The following is a 21,393-nucleotide window of genomic DNA, read 5'->3' as shown; positions in this document are numbered from 1 at the left end:
GGCTTGGGACATCAATCAGGAGGCTTTTGAAATAATGTTGGCAAAAGGTGATGATGAGGTCCTAAACTAAGATAGTAACTGTATGAATAGAAATAAGGGGTTGGATGAGAGAAATATTGTGGATGCAGAAAAGCCAACATCTGCAAGTTGACTGGATTTGTGGAAAGAAGAAGAATGAGGAGTCGAGGATAATAAGGAAGTTATGGACTTGGGATACTGGAACACTGGTGGTGCCCTTGACAGACATGGGGAAGCTAGGAGGAGGGATGGGTTGCGGGGTGGAGATCAAATAGTGAGTTCTAAGACACGGAGTAGGAAAGATGTAGAGAGCTCACAGTGAGAGGGAGCTCTATGTTCTCAGCAAAGTATGGGGCAAGATCTGTTGAGAAGGTGAAAGGAGAAAGTAGTTAGGGAGGCATGAGAAAAGAAGAGAAGGTTTGGAATGGCCGACGTGGGGAAGTGTGATACAAAATCAAAGTTACAGACAAATTTCTGATCCGCATCCATGAAGGGAGTTTCCACACTAAGAGTACCCTACACTGACCAAATCACAAGTTTGGACTAAAACAAAACAAACCAAAACAAATGAAAAAACAGGTTTAAAATACAATTGCGCAATGATTTCTCTACAAGCACACGTAAGTATTACCAATCAGGAGATATTTTCCTTTCCTGTGTAAAAATATTTCTCTTATTTATATCCATTTTATTTGACCATCTTCCTAAATACAATATGATATCAGATAGGGCTGTGTTTAGCATTTCCTGTGACGTTTAGTGATTCTGCTGCTACAAGTGATGATGCCACGACTCTAAGTAACTAAAGAGGTTACACAACCTGAATGGCTGCTCATGTGAATAGTTTGCTGCCTGCCTGATGTCTGAGGCTGCTGTTTCTGTGGCCTCTTGTTGTTGGGGCCATTTTGTGATATTTGGCATTTGGGCTTCTGTATAGGATAGCATAGTTAACCAGGTATTTTCAACTGTCTTCACAATCAGTTGTTCAGCAACTGACTGGATGAACAGAAGGGAAATCTGATTTGATCGTTGGGATGGTAAACATGTCCACAGCCACGATTCCGTCTTTCTGTTTTATAGATAAAGCTTTGCAGTTTAGAGATCCCAATCTGATGGCTACATGCAGCCAGTTGGCTTATTCTGGAATTCCTCAGCAGTCAGTGCCTATACTTTGCTGTTTTAAAGGAGACTGTTTGTAAGATTTCTTTCGTTCACCTTGCTCCAAAGTGCTGTCCATGCAAAATTGTGTGGGTGAGGGGAGAGGAGAGAAGTTAGAGGGAAGGGAATAAAGAGGAGGGAAAGAGAAACAGAGGGGGGAAGAGAAGAAAGGGGGAGAGGAAGGAAAGGAGAGAGGAAAAAGTGTGGAGGGAGAAGGAGAGGGATAGAGGAGAGAAAGAGAGAGACGGGAGCAAGAGAGAGAGGATGGAAGGCAAGAGAGAGAGACAGAGAGAGAGGCTATGAATGCATGCTTGTTGTATTTCAGCCAGAAGCTGAGTTATAATGGTCTGGGCCATTGCTGCCCTTCAACACCTCCTTATTCATGACTATGTTTTGCCATTTGATGTGAAGTATGACTCACAAGTATTGCTAATGAAACCGAACTAGAAGTGGAATGTGATGTCTCTGGTGGGTCTAGGACTCATACCTCTACATTAGAATGGACCATATAGTATCATTCCTTTGTAAACATTTATTCTGATCTAGAGATTGGTGCCATCTTGAAGCCAACCTTTGCTAAGTTTTTTTGGTCCTTTGCCAGCTTATCACTGTCACAGCAGGTTTCAGTTACCAATTCTAGCTCAGTCTTCCTTAGAAGTCAAGAGTTTATTTAAGTAAGGTAGGGTATTGGCCCAAATAAGATGGTAGACAATCTCTTCCTTCAGGCTGCTTATTAATTTGCTTTTCTGTTTTGAATCTCTAAATCTCTTGCACATGGGTACCTTTTCAGGCCTCTCGCATCAGCAAACAACAATTCCAGAATGATTCTTTTAAAGATATTCACAGAGTTTCCAACTTCTTTCTATGGAAGAGCTGCCAAAAGGCCAGTGGAAATTTAGGATTATAAGGGACTTTGAGAATTCATGTAGACTAGTCATTTTTATATCAAGGTGAGAGTAGTATAATAGAAGGTTATGAACATAAAAGCTGCAACCCAAAATCATGGTGGCCCTAACCAGAATTTCCTAATATATAAGTGTAAAGTTCCAGGAGCTTTCACATAGATTAACCATGGAATGGTTCTGGAAACTCTGTATCTTAGTAATTTCATTAGCTCTAAAATGTTCAATTATCATCTCTCTGAAGATGTTTCTTTTTTTAATGAAAAAACATTTATTTAATTCCTACTAAGCTCAGTATTGGGGATGGATGACAACCATGGAAAGACAGTCTATGGTCAAGTTCACACTTTGGCGGGGGGAGGGGGGGAAGGGGGGCGGGGAGGGGGGAGAGACAACATATTTTTGAGCTTCAGTATAGCCTTCAGCTTTCGAACCAGCAGGTACATGCTTCCACTTAACATTCATGTCCCAAGTCATACTATCCAGCTTAGTGAATTGGTCTTTGTGGACTATTTCTTTATTTTTACTTGTTTTCCAGCCATTTTCTTTCCAATTGTGAATCCATTCATTCATGCCTTTGGTGACAAGTTGATTATCTGTGTACACAGTGAGTGTGTCCTTATTTTGGGCCTCTTGCTCGATCACTTTGGTAGCTGCTTCCAATGAGGCTCTTTGGTTTATCTGTTGTCCAGAATGTGTACTACTTATGTTTAGATCATGGTCGAGTCCCCAGCAGACACCAATACCTCCTTGCGCTCCTTCTCTTCCATTATTTTTGCAAGCACCCTTGACATACACAGTGTTAGGGTCTGATGCCTGGTATGATTGCCTGTATGGGCTTTCAGAGCCTCTAGTCTCCCAGCCACACTCATAGCTCCTTGGATTGTGTTTCCAACTCATCTCCAGTCTCTCCAAAGTCTTGGTGAAAAAAAGAAAATGAGTCTGACCTTCAGAGATCGGGAACTCTGAAGACGTTTCTAAAATCCATATCTGATCCTTCTGCTAAGTTCTAATCCCCACAGCTCCAGCTGATGCACTAATTAATATGCTCAAAGGCCTATCATGTGCTCAATAGGTCCAAAGTAGAACTCTGATCTTCCCCTTCTCATGAAGCTTCAGTGACTCCCTATTACTCCTGGGATAAAATGTAGACTTCTCAGCTTCATATTTCAAGCCTTTCACAATTTAGCTCTAGTTCACCTTTCACACCCTGAATATTTTAGCTAAACTGGCCTCCTTGAGACTTCTCAAAGTTGGCAGTCAGCCTCCTATCTCTGCCTTGTGCCTGGCATGTACCTGCTCCTCACCTCTACCTCTTGGAATTCCTGACTCCCTTTAAGACTCAAGTCATGCACTGCCTTTATAGGAAGCCTTTTCTGACCCCCGTAGATATAAATGTTTTCTGCCTTCTCAAATTATTATTTACATACTGATCTGTTTATATGTTCCCCTCCCCTCTATAGAACATAAACTCTTTGCAGGCAGGGACTAGTTTTCAGTTTGTCTTTATCCCAGCACCTAGCTCATATTTATGCGTGGATATATACATGTAGTAAATGCTTAATAAATGACTCTTGGATTGGGTTGGATTGGAAATTCCTGCTATGACTCTAGTAGCCCTCAAAGCAGTCCTGACCCCGCATCAATAATGATCCATCAGACTACCTGGGAACAAAAGGGAAAACCACACCTTCCTTGCTTCAAAAGGAATTTTACTGCCTTTATCAGCCCTTTACTACCTTTATCAGCCTACACTCTTGTTTTCTGATCATTTCGGCTTTTAAAAGAGGCTCCTTTGTTACTTTGTTGAAGGTTGGGAGAGAGCATAAACCCATGGCAGTGGGGGTTGGGAGAGACATGCCTTGCTATCACAAAATGCTATCAAGAGTCTGAAAAACTAAAGAGATAAGAGCATCTGCCCATCCAGTAATTAGTTCTTTATAAACAGATTTGAATGAAGAAGGTGCTAATCTTTGATAAAGAAACTTTATCTACTCTTAGTCCATGATTCATCATTAATAACACCAGCTGCCTTCTTTCAAATTTCCTTTTCCCAATCCCCCTTAATGTTCATGCCTCCCCTGTGGTGATTATCTCGGCTTCATCTCACACACACACACACACACACACACACATCCTTTTTGTACATACCTTGTTTGCATGTTGTCTCTCCCATTATACTGTGAACTCTGTGAGAGCAGGGACTGTCTTTTGCCTTTCTTTACATCCCCAGTGTTTACCCAATGCTTGGTATAGTGTAGGTGCTTAATAAGTGCTTACTGACTTGACACCAAAACCAAGCTGGGTGAGATGATACATAAAGGAAAGATACAGTTTTTTACAAGTTGAACCAATGCTACAAGTCAAATAACTTTAATCAGGATGCTGAAATTTCAGATGACTATTATTACAGAGATTAATGATTAACAAAATTTGCTTTGGTCAGAAATTTTCCATCTATACTCTTAGCCTAACACTGATAGGGGGAGGTAGGAAGAAGGGGAGGCAGTGCTTTCTCTTTGGATTAAATTGGATAGTTGTTTAAAAAATTCTAATGTGTTTATGAGTCTGAAATAGCATTTATTTCAAAAGAAAAAGAGAAATCTTTGTTTAGGCCACATAACATTCAATTGGCTGGACATTCTGACCATCAGTTTTTTTGTGTGAGTGGGTCATTTCACAAAGAATAAAATGTGGATATTTCGATAACTTCCTTTCATTTATTTGTGCCTCACTTATCTCAGTGTAACAAATATGGACAGATGACTCATATTTCTACAACTAAAGTAATGTTATTTGGTATATGAGTTATTAAAAGATGGATTGATCCTATAATAAAAGTTCTGCTCTTCAAGCTTCTGTAAAGTAAAATATATCAATAGTCTTTGAGGTTATGCAGGCTACAGAAAATATAGCTTTTGACTCCATTAGAGGCTATTTTATCCTACAAGAAAGATGGCCATTCATTCAAAAATTCAATAACAGACAATTCAAAAACCAAATCATTTTTGAGGTCCATATCACCACCTCCTTAGAAAATGAAAACAAAGCAAACAAGGTTTGTAATGAGAGCAAAAGTTCTTTTCTCTGTGTGCTTGCTCAGGATGAAAGTAACCCAGCACACCAGACCTATTCCTTCTGTTCCCCTCCCCGCCACCCCCACCGCTTCCCACATATCCAGCCTTTAGTACTTTACAAATGTTTTTCTAATCATCTACAGAAAGATTAATACTGCACATCCCTCATTCCCATGACAGGGAGATTTTGCATTTTCTCTGTATATACATTGTACTTCTGGGCTGGTGTGTGTGTTACGACCATTTGTAGGTGAAAATAACGATCTTATGTAGCACACCGTGAGCATCTCTAAAGCACTTGCACGCCCATTCCTGACCATGTTACTCACGTTATTTATATTTACTAGGAATGGGAAGATAAGATGAAAATGATTCCCTTGTGAAGAAGGCTTCAGCTAATGCCATCAAATTTTCCCATGTAGTAAGTGCATTATTGGGGGAGAATCTGGCTCATTCCTCAACTAAAAGTGCCTGATTCTGGGCCAAGAGCAATATGAAGTGAGTGCAATCATTTCTGCCTTATAGAAATTTATAATGTAGAAGAAACTTAAAATTCCAAAGGAGAGTTCAGTCATTCTACTTGAATAGATAGATGGTTGGAATCAGGCTTCATGCCCAGTAAATTATGACCTCCCAAGCACATGCCACAAACCCCCTTCAGTGATGAAGGATTCTATGATATAATGGAGTAGAATCCAAATGAGCTTACAATCCACTTGGACCTACTACACCTGTCTGATGTCATAGACCACATAGGGACTCAGTACTGGGTGATGGATGACAAGATTGCCATCATCTGAACAGCAACCATTTCTTACTAACAGCACAACCCAATGTAAAGTTAGAAAGGGAACATGCCAAACACTCATTTTGCTCCTTATGTAAATGCGGGATGTCTAGAATTTAAAATGACACTCATCATAGTCATCATTCACCTTAGTTAAGTGCCTACACGGTGCATGCTACTGATGAGGCAGTTTATCCCAAAAATGCACTTGAGGCCCAATGACTGCCATCACATTTGTTACATCTTACACTGTGAGATGTAAAACCTTTCTTTCCTAAAAAGGATTCTGCTGTATGAAACTCTAAGGTTACATAATTCACCTACACAAGTCTTTGCCCCCAACTACTATTTGCTCAGGTTAAACAGTTGGTATTTGTCTTCTGGAATCTGGGGTTCCTATTGCGGTATGCTAAATCCTACCTCGGTAAATTAAGAAATGTAATGTTCTCCTTGAGTATCTAACAATACCAGAGAAGGACTTGGACACTTGGGAGAACTTGGTTCAGTCCTGCAGGAAGTGACATTTGGGACTTGGAGAACTAAGAGTGGGAGACTGGCTTTTTCATCTCTTTCCGTCCCATGCCTCTATGCGTGAATCGCCAGGAACCTTCCAATATTTAATAAAATGAATTCTAGTAGAACAATTGTGCACAGTGATACAGTACACAGGGAATCCTCCTTAGCCAGAATTCTGCACTGTCGTTATTGTTGTTGAGTCATTCAAGACCCCTTTTGGAGTTTTCTTGGCAAAGATGTAGGAGCAGTTTGCTGTTTCCTTCTCCAGCTCATTTTACAGATGAAGAAACTGAGGAAAACAGGGTTAAGTGACTTGTCCAGGTTTTCATAGAAAGTAGGTGTTCAAGGCTGGATTTGAACTCATGACGATGAGTCTTCCTGACTCCAGGCCCAGCTCTCTATCCACTGCACCACCTAGCCACCTGCCCCTCTGCACTACTACCCATGAAATATTAAAAGAATCAGAAGGCCTTCAGCACATCAGGCAGCTCCTCTATTAAGGATTGATGGTATGCCACAGATAAGAATTGCATGGCTATCTGGGAGATCACCTATCCTTTGACCTGCCAGAGTTTTCATGATTTGTATCATCATGAGGCCCAACTGTGTAATCCAACAAAAAGCAGTCCTATTGCAGGATCATAGCTTTAGAGCTAGAAAGAAATATAGAACCCACACCCTTTGTTTCACAGATGGGAAACTGAGGCCAAGGGTCACACAGCTAGTAAATGTCTAAGGGAGGATTGGAACTCAGGTTGTCCTCATTCCAAATCCAGTGCTCTATCCACTGACTCACATTATTATTTTGAAATTTGATCTGGTGGCTATAAAGTCCTTTCAGTTTTTTGAGATTACGTTGATTACGTATATAACAGTTGTTATTAAGTGCCACTCTAGAGAAGCCTTTTCCAATTGCTTTTGAATGACCCAGTTTGCAAGCCTATTTTAAAAGAGAATCATTATAAAGTGAACTTTTGCAGATTTTAATTTAGAAAATATAGCAAACCAGAAAATATAATCTTAAAATAATTATAATATTTATATTAGGTTGTTGTACCCTTTACATATAATGATAAAAATAAAAGTTTGTAGCATCGTATGTCTTACCAATTCCTTAAATTAAATGAAATCTCTCCATTTTGGCAAGACGTAATTTGATCCACAGTAAATGGGAAATGTGCTTTGGCTATAGCTTAGTTCCAGCATTAATTGGAATGCTGTGATTAGAATATATCTGACTTATTTCCCAAGATTTCATTTTTCAGATGGAGGCCTAAGGGAATCTCTCAGGTCCCAGGTAACTATCTTGGTTGATTCAAACTTCTCTGGCATGTTTCCAGCTGAAATACGTAGGGAAGTTTATTGTAGGAGACTCTACTTGAGGCAAAAAGAGTACCTTGCCATGGGGTACTACAGAAATGCGTAGAGACCTTGGCAAGTGTTTTCCCCCGTGGGGATGCCAAACAAGATTTCACTTTATCTAGGCAGTGTGACAGATTTTCTTCCTGGCAGGAATATTGTTGATAGATCTCCAGTGACGTGGGAGTCATTACATATGACTCACTGGCCAGAAAGGTGTTGCTTTGGTGAATAACCCCTCAAAGAAGAAGACATCACTGCTCTCTTTGAGGACACTGGTTTTGTAGCAGGAAGACACCTCTTAGATACAGATTTCAACTTGGGGATTGATAGCATGGTAACTAAGAAGAGATACTGAAGGAGTCTTATTTTTATGAAATAGACTCCTCCAAACAATGGACTCTTTCTTTTTCAGGATTCCTCACAGCAATGAGGCAAGAAGTGACCCGAGCCCACAAGGGCTGGGCATTGGATACAGTGACAATCCACAATGATGTGCTGAGACAAACTAAAGAAGAGATCACAGTACCACCTCTGGTATGTGCTGTAGGGCTTCGTTTGAGAATTGCTGGGAGTCTGATTCAGGAGGTAGGGCTCTGATTTCTAGCCCTGCTCCATAACTTTGGAGAGTCATGAACCTCCCTGTGAACACTCCTGCCACCACCTTGCCCCTCCATTCTGTTAAGATTAATGATACTTAGATACAAATACTTAGAGCTCCTTACAGAGAAGTCCCTGTAAAGATGAGCCAGTGTGTGATTGGAAGGGACCTAAAATGCTTCTATCCAGGACAGGCTAGTACCTAAGCCTTCAAGTTTGGTTAGTCTGAAAGGGGATTGTTAACTCCGTTGTTCACACTAAGAGGTCAAGTCCGGAAATTCTTTGCATTTAATCTCAGTGTCTCCTGATATAAGCTTAAATTCGTTCCTCTTCTTTAGTCTTTGGTGGAATTCCATAAACCATTCTCCCTAAAATAACCCTTTTTGAACTGAGAAGGGGAGGCTCTCCCTTGATCGCAGCTCCTTCAGTCTCCTTTTCTTAAGACCCTATTCAGGAACCCTCAGTGGATGCCAAGCGCCTACAAAATGAAACCTGAAATTCTCAGGCATTATATTCCAGGCCTTATGATCTGGCCTCAATCACCTTTTTGCATCTTCTCTCCTGTTACTGCCCAATATGAATCCTCTGGTATATATAAAATGGTCTTTTCACTGTTCCTATACCTTATGATTTCCTGCCTCTGTACCTGTCTTCACACTTCTCCCTGAATAGAAATGTCTCTCCTTTATACTATACCCATCCAATTGCTTCTCGTGCTTTAGGACTCAAGTCATCCCATCTCTTCCATGAAGTATTCCCTGACTACTCCAGTCTATAATGATTTCTCCCACCCCAAAACGATCATTATTGTCTAGAGACAATTCATTTAATAATTTATCATATACATTAATTGTTTATGTCATTAACAGTTTGATATTATTTAACTTTTCATATGTTTATGTCATATGTCATCAGATAGAACTATAACTAGCAATTCTAGTGCCTCAGTCCAGTTCCAAAGTTGAGACATAGAGGGAGACCTTGGGGGAGTCCTTTGACCTCAGGACACAAGGCTCTGTGGGGATAGAGAACCCACAACAGCATCCCATGGGAATAAGGTAGAGATCCTGAGAAACTGTGAGGTCACTGCTGGGAAGGACACTGGGAGATCCAATCTCAGAGAAGGGAGGAAGATCAGGCTGGGCTAGAGAAGGGCATGCCTAGGCTGTGATTATGGGATGGGGGGTGGGGAAAGGCAGGGAGGTGGAAAGGAAGTATGCCATGTGGTTAGTTTCCTGCTTTAACTAATTATCCTTGCTACCTAGGTGCTAAACTCAATTGTTTCTACCTGCTGAAGGCATATAAGGGCTATCAACTGCCTATAAATGTCAGCATCCTGAGGCCAAGCCCCAGCTGCCCTACCCTAGTGACAGGCTTGTCATCAAGTCATTCAATTGGAAAGACTTTAACCCCTCCCCCTCACTTTAGGTGTCACATTTTAGAAAAGGCAAGAAAAACTGAGACCTGTGAAGGGAAAATGATACAGCCTATCAGTGACAGAGCCAAGACTAGAACCAAGGTCTCCTGCTGGAGTCCTCTGGTCTTCCCCTGAGCTTGTGCTGTTTCCCAAGTAGACTAAAAACTGCTTGAAGCTGAGGACTTCCCAGAGAATGCCTGAGACTGTTTTGAATATAGTAAATGGTCAGAAAACATGCTTCTTAATTGACTTAATTGACCGAAGGTTAAAATTTAGGCTAAGCAATCTGAGTTTCTTCCCCTTTTTCTTTCATGTCCTATTCTCTTATTAGTCACAGAATCCTAGGACTGAAAGGAATGCTGAGAAATTATTTAATCTATACTTCTCCACTTTCAGATGCATTACCTCTAACACTTATCTGTCAAATGATAATCTCGTATTGTTCAAAGTCTCTGGAGGGGAAAAGATTATGCAATGGTAATCCATCATGAAGTTCTATTTGTTTTAAATCAAACCCAAATCTCACATCCTCCAATTAAAACAAATTTCTCACAAAATTACAGATTCACAGAGCTGAAAGAGACCTCACATCATCTCATCTAACTTCAGCCACATAGGGGCTATCTAGCCCCGAGTGTCCATGCAGTCTCTGCTTGCAGACCTCCTCTAGGGATGTGTGAATTAAGATCCTCGCCTGACATGCCTGCCAAGGAAGGCCAGGCTGGTTGGGGACAACTTTTCCTTATGTTGAGCTAAATAATATGCTCCCTATCATTTCCTACCCTGGGACCCTAGTCTTGATGCCCTGTGTAAACAAGCAAAACAAGTCCTCTTCTCCATGACCATCCCTCCAATATCGGAAAACCACGATTGCGTCCTCCCTAAATCTTGAAAGGCCATGTGGAACGAGTGTTGGGCTTGGAAGCAGGAGAGATCTGGGTTCAAATGCTACTTTTGGTGCTTACCAGCTGCAGGATATTGGGCTTCTCTAGACTTCAGTTGTCTAATCTGGTAAATGGGGACAATTATGCAATGCCTATCTCACAGGGTTGTAGGGAGGATCAAATGAGATGATGTTTGTAGAACACTTTGCAAACCTTAAAGTGCTATATGTGTATAGGTTAAAGGCTAGACTCCATGCCAATATTTACCAGGTCCTTGAACTGATGCTCATAGGGTGTGGTCTCCAGATCCCTCACCATCCTGGTTGCCCTCACCTAGAAGTTCTCTAATTTGTTAATGCCTTTTCTAAAATGTGGCACCTAAAATTAGACACAGTGCCCCAGATTCCGTGGGCATTGCCTGTCTATTACGGCAGCCTAGGACCACACTAACGACATGGATTACTGCATTGGGCAGCTGACTCCCAGGGAACCTGAATCCTGCTTCCTTTGTGCACTGTAGTCAACGTTTTCCACTCCAGTACAGTATTTTACATTTATCACTATGAAATTTAATCTCATTCTCTTCCATATACTCTGTTCAAGTTTACGGAGATCCTTTTCATCATTCCCCTTTGGAAAAGGATAATGGTTACTATGCTAGAGAATCATTGAGTTGGAATCTTCAAGTTGCGAATAGTCTTCGAAACCATTGAGTTCAAAATGACAGATGAGGAAACTGAGAACCGGGGAGGTGTTGTAACTTTCCTTAAACATACAGTTACTCAGAGGTAGAGTCAGAGCTAGAATCCATCTCTTCCTCTTGCCTCCTAATCTAATTCTGTTTCCAACATATATTATCCTGCCTCCCTAGAATATTTTTTAATGGCATGCCCTTGGTTTCTACATAGTGCCTCATTAGCACCATAAGCACCATTTTCTGGACCCAGACTCTTCTGTCCCTACCAGAGGCTGTTAGCAGTAGTTCCTCCTTGTTATCCAGAGGAATCAGGCCCACTTCAGCCTCTGCATCGCCCAGTGTAAGAACCATTGGAGATTCACTCTCAGTGGACTCATCCAATCTACTTTTGTAATTTTGTACTTTGGCTTTGTACCAAGAATAAGAGAGTAAGTCCCGTACTTTAAATGCAAAAAAAAGTGGCAGAGAATTTGTGCCTCCACTCCTCTATAAGCTGGGGAGAATTCAGCTCAATATTTGACTAACCTCCATGTTTCACATAGTATTTTTAGATTATATCATAGGAATTAGAATAGCATGAATCTTTAAGAAAAATCTAGTCCAGTAAGTGCTATAACTAGCATAGGGTGACCAGCTCTTGGCCCCAGGGTTCTGTCATGTTGGGGGAAGGGGAGGCAGGCTTCTTCCCTATGATGACCACTGTCCTAATCCCCTGCCAGACCATACCACTTTGGTAAAATAATCCCCAGGTCCCAATCATGTGGCAACTCTCTCTCACCTTTTTCCCAAACCCTCCTCCCAGAGGGATGAGGCACCTCTCTTCCATTCCCTCAGTTCCACTGAATTTGCTCTGGGCATATGAACACCTCACTATAGCTCTGAAACTAATACCCTTATGTGATGATTATATTCTAGCTTTTTCCTTTCCCCAAGTTTGAAGGTTTTTCATAGGTGATCATTTCCCAATACTCAATATATTTTTAAGTGATAGATTCTCTTGTGTTTTGTTCTCTCAGGAAGGAGTATACATTTATGGACTGTATTTAGATGGAGCTGCCTGGGACAGGAGGAATGGGAAACTCACTGAATCGACCCCAAAGGTGCTCTTCACACAGCTTCCGGTGCTACACATATTTGCCATCAACTCCACAGCTCCCAAGGACCCCAAACTCTACGTGTGTCCTATTTACAAGAAACCACGGAGGACAGATCTAACCTTCATCACAGTGGTGTATTTGAGGACCGTCCTGTCTCCAGACCACTGGATTCTGAGAGGGGTGGCCCTTTTGTGTGACATCAAGTAAATTCTGTCCCAGCCACAGCAAGATCTTCATCCTTGCTGATGGCACTGAACCACATAACTTCCCATGACTCTGTTAGTTTTCTTTACAGAATGTGACATGTTTTTTTTAAAATTATGATAATAATTATTTCCTCCTATGATTTCTGTATTATACTTTTGAAATACCATAGTGGCTGGCTGGCATTCCATACTCTACTTTTTTCCAGCAACAACATCCGACATACAAATTCTTTGATTTTTTTTTATTTCTAAAAATCAGTGGAGGCATTCATTCCACTATATGAGTTTTATAAAGATGGATCTGTCTTTATCTTAGAGGATTTTTATTAAGTACAACTTGAAAGAGCTAAAAAACAGGTAATGACTTACTCAATTCCAAAATTAACTTTCCCTCAGGCAAATTTTTCCTCCCAATAAAAACAATTTATTGTTATGCCATCAGTGTGTGAGTCTGTGTTAATGTGCGGTTCTAAAGGTTTCTGTTTTAGTATTCCTGCTCTGTATGTGAACTGGTACTTGAAAACCTGAGATAGTTCCATCCCCTCCAGAGAAAAAGCTGGGGTAGTAATGGAGGAGGTGGTAGAGGGGAAGAGGGGGTAGGCGCTAAGGCTGGGCAGGTGACAGCTTTTTTCTATGGAATTTTTCAGTCTCCAAGAACGCTGAAGTGTCCCAGGATTCCCTCATTGTCATAAGCAGGCATAACTTCCAAATAACAGCTGGAGATCCCACCAAGCACACCTGGTAACATGTTGAATGCTCAAGAGGCAAAAGCCTTAAAAGTGACTGCTGCTCATTCTGCAGCCCCATTACGACTGAGTGACCCTTTGTTCCTTGTTGGAAGAAACATCAGCTTAACAAAACCAACAATGTCCTGTTTTGCATATTGATGCAACTACACCATAAGGAAAAACACATTCTGTGAATCTCCTATACTTGACTTCCCCTTTAGAATTCCTCTGAATACCAGCTACATGAACAACCCTCACTCGTTGCTCCTTCTAAGGAAGGTGTGAGCCTTTGGTTGCCAACACCATGTCTCCCATTGAACCATCCGTCAGACTCCTTCTGCGTGAAGGACAATGAAGAGGGTAAAGCAATAGTATGTCGTGTATCTTGTAAATGTACAGAGAAAATCCTAGGGGAAATTCCAGAATTTGTATTAAAAGGTGTTTAAGAAATGCAAACAGTAGCAGTGAATGCCTAGGCATGTGTGTTATCCAGATTTAAGTCTAAAGCTTAAAATCTGCACTAAGACTTTTGGGACATGCTGTATAAAAGCTGCAGATGCTCCCATAATGGGTTGTTATTGGTTGTTCTTGTCTTAAGTCACCAGAGCAAGTTGCAATTCTTTTCCAAGTCCACGCAGATCTGAAGCAAAAGAGAGTGGTCATACGTGATCATCTAAGCAGGTGGGTTTTTTTTATCTAAACATTAGCAATCATCAATGCTTACTCACCAGAGCAAATCATAGAGTACTGTCACTAAATCATATAATTACTGAGAGAAGGCAGTCAGGCATACATCTGCCATCTTAAAACAACAACTTTTATAGTTCCCAGTAAAACATAGACATTGCCCTGCTCATTTCCTGCTTATCATTTTTCAAATAAGTATTTTTTATTAATCTATCTCTCCCAAATCCAACACACATTGAACAACTTGTTAAAAAGAAAATACCTCAATACATATCTACAGTCTGGCAAAATAAATTCCCATATTAGCCGTGTCCAAAAACGTATGTCTCTTTCTGCATTTCAAGTTCATCACTTCTCTGGCAAGAAGGGAGGGGTGTGTTTCATCTTTATTCCTTTGGACTTATGGCTTATCATTTCTGTAATCAGTGTTCTAAAGACTTTTAAAGTTTTTTTTCTACAATACTGATGTCTCTATAAATTGTTCAGTTCTGTTTACTTTGCTCTGCATCCGTTCATAAAGGTTTTCTCCATTTCCTCTGGAATTTTCCATTTCCGCATTTCTTATGATCAAAACTTAATACATTTTGCTGAAAGTGTGTTGCCTGCAGTTTCAATAGCTTGTAGTTGTAGGAAGGGCCCCATAGAATTCTAGACAATAACATTTTCGAACATCTCTAATACCTAATGAAAACTTGGAGGATAAATGAAAACAGCATTGATGGACATTATAACACAGGTCAATGCTGATACTGGGTGTGACTTCAGGGAATTGTTGATGAAACATAGAGACACAGTAGACTCCAGGTGCAGGATTAGGAATATAATGCCAAATATGGCCAATATGTTGATTGGTTTTGCATAGATGCACATCATTGTTATTAAAGTTCTATTGGAGGGAGGAGAGAGGAGAGTTATTAGGAAATGACCAAAAAAAAGTCAATGAAAAATGTAATTTGGGGGAAAAAACCTCACTCCTCCCATGTCAGTTCTGAGCAACATTGGCAATAAAACCTGCTATGATGCCTTAAAAAAAGAAAACTCTGAGGAAATAAGTGACAAATAATTTGCATGTAATATGAACATACCAATTGCCCCAGATCTCTGCTTAATGCTGCATGGACAGCTGCATTGCCTAAGATCTCTCAATATTATCACCACCCTTTCATGCACCATGGAAGAAGGACTAGAAGGAGAGAGAGTTAGAGGGCATATACTCAGCCAGAGAGGCTCATCTGTGATTCTGAGCTGGCAGCTTTAGGCTCCTCAGTGCTGCCAGGAACAACTCTGACTTGTCTTAGATTGGTCCTTTCATTCGTAATTGGCTCTGCTGAAATGGAGGCAAAAGCCCCAAGTGTCTTTTCTCTTTGTAGATTTAGTGACCTTCTTTTAAATAATAGCTTACATTTGTTCCAATGGCCATGAAGGCTGTGGAGGGTTTAGAGCTTGGTATCTACTGCATCCTGGACCATCACCAATTGTCTCGACTTTTGTCTTGCCATGGGACTTCGATGACTCTAGAAGAGGGAGGGAGGCTGACAACTCTGCGCAACAGCCTCATAAAGCCAATTCACTCACAAGGAATTACCCATGATGTCACTGGTCCTCTTCAAAAACAAAAAACCAACAGCAGCAGCAGCAGCTTACATTTATATAACAGTTAAAGTTTGCAAAGTGCTTGACATATATTATCTTGTTTGAGCTTCACAACCTTTTGAAGTAGATGCTATTATCTGTCATTCCTACAAATTGAGAAACAGAGATTAAGTCACTTGCCCAAGGTCACACAGCTAATAAGTATCTAAAGCAGGATTGGCATTCAGACTCCGAGTCTAACACTCTATCTATGCACCACCTAACTGCCACTGAATCATTAACCATATATATCTCTGAATCATAAAATCTTGACCCACTTAAAAAACACTCATTTTCTCTACAAAGTTGTTAATGGCATGATTTGCCATGCTTCGAAGAGAGAAATCTAGTGAAGGTGATGAGCAGAGGACTAGAAACATTGTAGTAAAGCCTTTTGGAGATGAAAGACAGAAGAATAGGGTAGAATTTTCTCCTCTCTGGAAACCTTCTATGTAGCCTTATCATGGCCCTACTACAATGTATGGTAAGATTTATATAGCCCTTAGTTTAAAAATATAACTTTAGTTTGGATGTTATGAAAATGTGACCAAAAGAAAAATCTCTTGTATCATATCCTATAAAAAGTAACTGACCAATTTTCTCAAATGACTTTTTGAATTGGAATTCCTTTGGAATTTTAAATTGGAATTCCTTAAATTCTTTATTCACTCAACAAATACATAATGTGCAAAACACCAAAGGAAATCACAGGATCATAGTTCTAGAGGTGGAAAGGTAATTCAACCCCCTCATTTTGCAGATAAGGAAACTGAGGCCTTCTAAATTTATATGAATTGCCTCAAATCACAGAGCAGGACCTCAAGCCAGATCCTTTGACGTCAGAGCCAATGTTCCTTCCCCTGTACCATGCTGTGTCCTAATTAAACAAGCATTTATTTATGTAAAGTGTTATGCTAGATTCTGGGTATCCAAAATATCTGTGCTCAACAATTACACAAACAATAAAAATAAAAAGTGAGGTAAATACAAGGAAAGTCCAGCAAGGTTCTAAGACAAATCTGATAATTACAATAGGGTTCATGGCCTTCACTGAGCTTATAAACTAATAGGGAAGATAAGACACATATTAGAACAGCTATGTTGAATATGAACAATCCTGCATTGGGAGTCAGGGCATCTAGGCTAGAATCCTAACTCTAATCCCAATTAGGTATCCTTGGGGAAATGGTTTTCACTTAGGCAAGCCTCAGTTTCCACATACAAGAAATAGAAATAATGCTGCCAACTTCACAGTATTTTTATGAAAGAAAGTACTTTGTAAACCTTTACGTGCTAATGCAAGCCTGAGTGATTATTATAATACAAGGCAATAGAGGAAAAGTACCAGACAAAGTGATATAGGAATTCAAAGATAGGGGAAGGTCACTTCTGAATGGAGAAATTAGGAAATCTTTCCCAGAAGAGTAAAGCAATTTATGTTGAAGGAATGGTAAGCTTTCAAGAGGTGAATTTAGCAAAGAGGGCATTTCATCTTCTACAGGAAGATTTTCCCAATCCCTCTTAATTCTAATGCCTTCCCTCTCAATTATTTCCTATTTATCCTATATATAGCTTGTTTGTACATACTGGGTTTGTTTGTTGTCTCCCTGATTAGATTATGAGCTCCTTGAGGGCAGAGACTGTCTTTTTCCTCTTTTTGTATCCACAGTGCTTAGGCTATATAGTAGGCACTTAATATTCATTGGTTGACAGAATAAGATAGAGGGACAGGCATAAGCAAAGACACAGATATAGGAAAGCATAGTACAGAAATGTTGAGGAAATGCTTAGTAGGTTAGTTGTAGTGAATCATTTAATCCAATCCATTCTCTTTTGTAGGTGAGGAAATTGAGGCCAAGGAGATTAAGTGACTTGTTTGCCCTAGGTCACATAGGCAGCAGAGCCAAGATTTGAACCCAATCCTTTGACTCTCCGCTTCCAACCCGTGACCTTTCCACCACAAACGAATGTGATTTTGAGCCTGGATGACTGAGAGAATGGTTGTACCATCCACAGAAATAGACTTTCTCATTCTGGTCCGGCAAGAAAAATAATGCTTTTGGTTTTAGACATGTTGCCTTTAGGTGCTACAAGGATATCCAAAGAGAGATGGCCAAGGGACAGTGGGAAATGTAGAATAATTGGGAGGAAAGGCAGATATAGATTTAGGAATCATCATATACAGATCTGGTTTTTGAAGCTTTTGTAGTAGCTTAAATCTTCAATAGCTGTCCACTTTACCATTTTGCTCAGAGATGGCCTTGAATGGATATATTTTAGTATTTCTCATTTAGACAAAGGTTCAAATTGCTGTTTCTATGTCTATGAGATTTTAAAATGCTTTCTAAATCTCTGGAAAGAATTCTAATTGTCAGTGGGCTCATCATTGTGTGATGTCCATGATCTTTTTAAAAGATTTTTTTCTATAATATAGAGGTGGCATCCTTTATTAAAAGAGCACGATTCATTGATTGTAAGCCTCTAAATTCATATTTGTGATTAGAAATAAACATTTCTATGACCCTTTTCATTCATTAATTTGGTGGTTCTGTTTTCTGGGGGAAAATGCACAAAAGGTGAACCTAGTATCAAATACAAGTAGGCATGATGGCTTGGAAAGGAATCTAATTCGTGAAATTAAAAAGTTTGTTGAGATTTTTTCTTACAGAAAATCATTGGAATTTATTTTTGAATATAGTTTTGAGTTTTGTACCTTTATTCACATTCTATATCAAATTGATTTGGTATACAATAGCCTAGGTACCCTTCCCTTGGTGACCCTGACTCTCCTTCCAGTTAAGTCACAAGGCCTTCTTCAAAACACATCAAATAAAATGGCATGTTTAAAATTTCTTTCAACATTGACTAGTTTATCTAATTCTTCTGAAAAAAAACTCAACAATGGACCATAAGAGCTTGTTTTTAGAGGAAACCTATAGGTTGAGGATAACAACTGCCTTTTAGGCTTGTTCCTGTATCCAGAAAAATCCAGGAATTTTTTTAAAAAAGAGGATTATTGGTAGAAGAGTGTTAGAAGTCATAGACTCAGTCAGTTTGGAGAGAGCTGAGACAGGCCACAGAGAATCAGGAAATGAGGCAAAGGCATCTTCACTGTAAGAAATGCAAAAGTCAGTGCTTGGCGATGAATGGATGACAGAAAGTTGTGAAGAAATGAAGCCTAAGTACCTGGCAAACACCAACCACCATCTCATTCTCATTTATCTTTAATTCAGATTGGTTTAAAAGGTAGGTTTATACCTTAATCTTCAACTATACCTCAACCAGAAAGACCACTGAAGGTTTGCAGGAAGGTCCCAATGATTGCTTAGCCCTTCCACGCTTACTTTCACAACCAAGACTGAACAAATAGAAAATTGCTGAAGACTGAGAAGGGGGCCTTATCTCCTTGGAGAAATAATAAATCCATCAGGGATAAACCAGAAGTATGTTCTCGGTGTACCACTGACTCAACAGTGATTCCTTACAGAAACTATCAGTTTTACAGAAATATTATATGAGCCTATTCCATTCTCCCCAAGAAGTAGGCAAGAGAGCAGATTATAATTGCTCTGGTGCCTTTGGGGCCTGTGTTAGTGGCTTCCCATGAGAATATGGAATGTGAGAGTTTAACAGTGCATCCATTGGTTCTAAAAACAATTTTCTTTGAACAGGTGTCCTAGGGAAAATGTAGAAATTCCTCTTTGCCAGCTGATGTGTTCCATGATTTGCCCTCCAGAAACTTGTCTAGCTTATCTAGGGTATGTTTGCTTATAGTAGTTCCTCTCCATTTCCAATAGAAAAATCTAACTTGCCCTGGAACAAAGATTAGAGGGTCAGAACTCTCATTTCCTGGCACCTTTTAAGTTTCTTAGAGATTACATCTGTGAACTTTGGGTCTCTTTGGAATTTGCCTCCAGTCAACAAGTATACAGAGCTTCCTGTCCATGGATTCCACAGTTCTTCTCAAATACATAGTAGGGGATTTCACCACGTGACCAGAGAATTGAGGGCCCGCCATCTGTCTTCAGTGATTTTCCATTTGTTCAGTTCTTATAGCAAAAATACTCTGCCTTGCCTTTTCCCTGTCTTCCTTCCATTGTTCCTCTCACATTGTCCCCATTCTAAAGGACACCTGGATACCAACATGATAAGAATCCCAAAGAAGTTGGCAAATAATAGAAAATGCATTACCATTTCCATCTTCTCTTTTATTCTTTCCAAACCTAAGAACTTGTTCGGCTGTTTAGACAGCACACATCAGAGGTTTTGCCTGTTATGGGTCATTCTCTCTCCTGGGGAAAGTTGAAATTTTTTTAAAGGAGATTTCTTGGTGTTAATGGAATATCTTAATCACAAGTCATTCCTTAACCGATTTACTCTCCATCTGTTACAGAACAGGCTTGCTTACCCTCTGTACGCTTTCACATGTTTGACACAAAAGAAGTCAAAGCCATGAGGTGCTTCAGTCATGCATGCCTTGGCTTTCCCAAATCTTTGGAACTGCCAAAGGTGTCCCCATCAGGTCCTTTTCCTTGTGTTGTTGAAAGAACATGGGGGGAGGAGGAGAAAAAGAATTTTAAGTAATAAGTAAAAATTTTAAAAGGAAGTTGGATCTCTGTTAGAGAACGTAAGGCAGAAAAACTGGTTCTGACCTTAAGCAAGCCACTTAACCTCCTTTGGACTCAGTTTCTTCATCTGTAAAATGGTGGAGTTGGACTATATGGCTTTGGAGGTCCCTTCTAGTCTAGTTATATAATCTTATAATCCTATCATCTGTACAATGAAGCGGGGGGGGGGGGGGGCGCGGTTTGAATTAAATGATCTTTAAGATTCCTACCAGGACCCTAGAGGTGACACAATGGACATTGGTATCAGGAAGATCTGAGTTCAAATCTGCCCCCAGACACTTCCCAGCTGTGTAACTCTGGGCAAGTTACTTAATCTCTCTTTGTCTCAGTTTCCTCAACTATAAAATGGTAGTACTAAGAATATTAATAAGGGGCAGCTAGGTGGTACAGTGAGTAGAGCACCAGCCCTGGATTCAGGAGGACCTGAGTTCGAATCCGGCCTCAGACACTTGACACACTTACTAACTGTGTGACCCTGGCCAAGTCACTTAACCCCAATTGCCCTGCCTTTCCCCCTCCAGAAAAGAGCATTAATAACATATAATGTATATTACATATGTATAATACAATAATAGTATTAGTAATAATCATTACTAATAATCATTATTAGGTACTAATAGTCCCAGGGTTGTTGAGGGGATCAAATGAGGTAAATTTATAAAGTGCTGAGCAACATGTGAACAAATGGACCATCAGAACAGCTTCTCTGGGAGAGCAAGGCCATGTTCTCAAAAGATGAAGGGCCCTCAGGAGGCCAGGATCTGGGAGAGAAGAATAAGCAGGTTGGGTGTAGGAGGCAAGACTGGGCTCAGAAAGCATACTGGGCCTCTTGAATTCTTCAGACCCATCTTCCCAAGCTCTATTATATAGAAGTGTCTTCCTATGGTATTAGGAATATTGATTTAGACCTGGAAAGGGGAGAAGGGGACAAGCATTTATTGCTCACTCTGGGAACCACGCCAACTGAGAACAGGTGGTCACTCGGGTTGCTCTCTGCGGC

The 21,393-nt window shown here is 40.2% G+C and overlaps 1 protein-coding gene across 1 annotated transcript in view; it reads left to right on the top strand.

The window, feature by feature from the left end:
* DNAH8 (dynein axonemal heavy chain 8) overlaps positions 1-12,719 on the top strand; it is a 504,073-nt gene extending 491,354 nt beyond the window's left edge. The window contains exons 91-92 of the mRNA XM_036768363.1: positions 8,233-8,354; positions 12,432-12,719. Of these exons, the coding sequence (XP_036624258.1) occupies positions 8,233-8,354; positions 12,432-12,719 (410 nt within the window). The remainder of the gene's footprint in view (positions 1-8,232; positions 8,355-12,431) is intronic.
* Positions 12,720-21,393: the final 8,674 nt, after the last annotated feature.

The sequence above is a fragment of the Trichosurus vulpecula genome, chromosome 7, assembly GCF_011100635.1.
Source record: "Trichosurus vulpecula isolate mTriVul1 chromosome 7, mTriVul1.pri, whole genome shotgun sequence".
NCBI lineage: Eukaryota > Metazoa > Chordata > Mammalia > Diprotodontia > Phalangeridae > Trichosurus > Trichosurus vulpecula.
The sequence above is the reverse complement of the archived record's forward strand: the minus strand, read 5'-3'. Positions and strand labels throughout refer to the sequence as shown.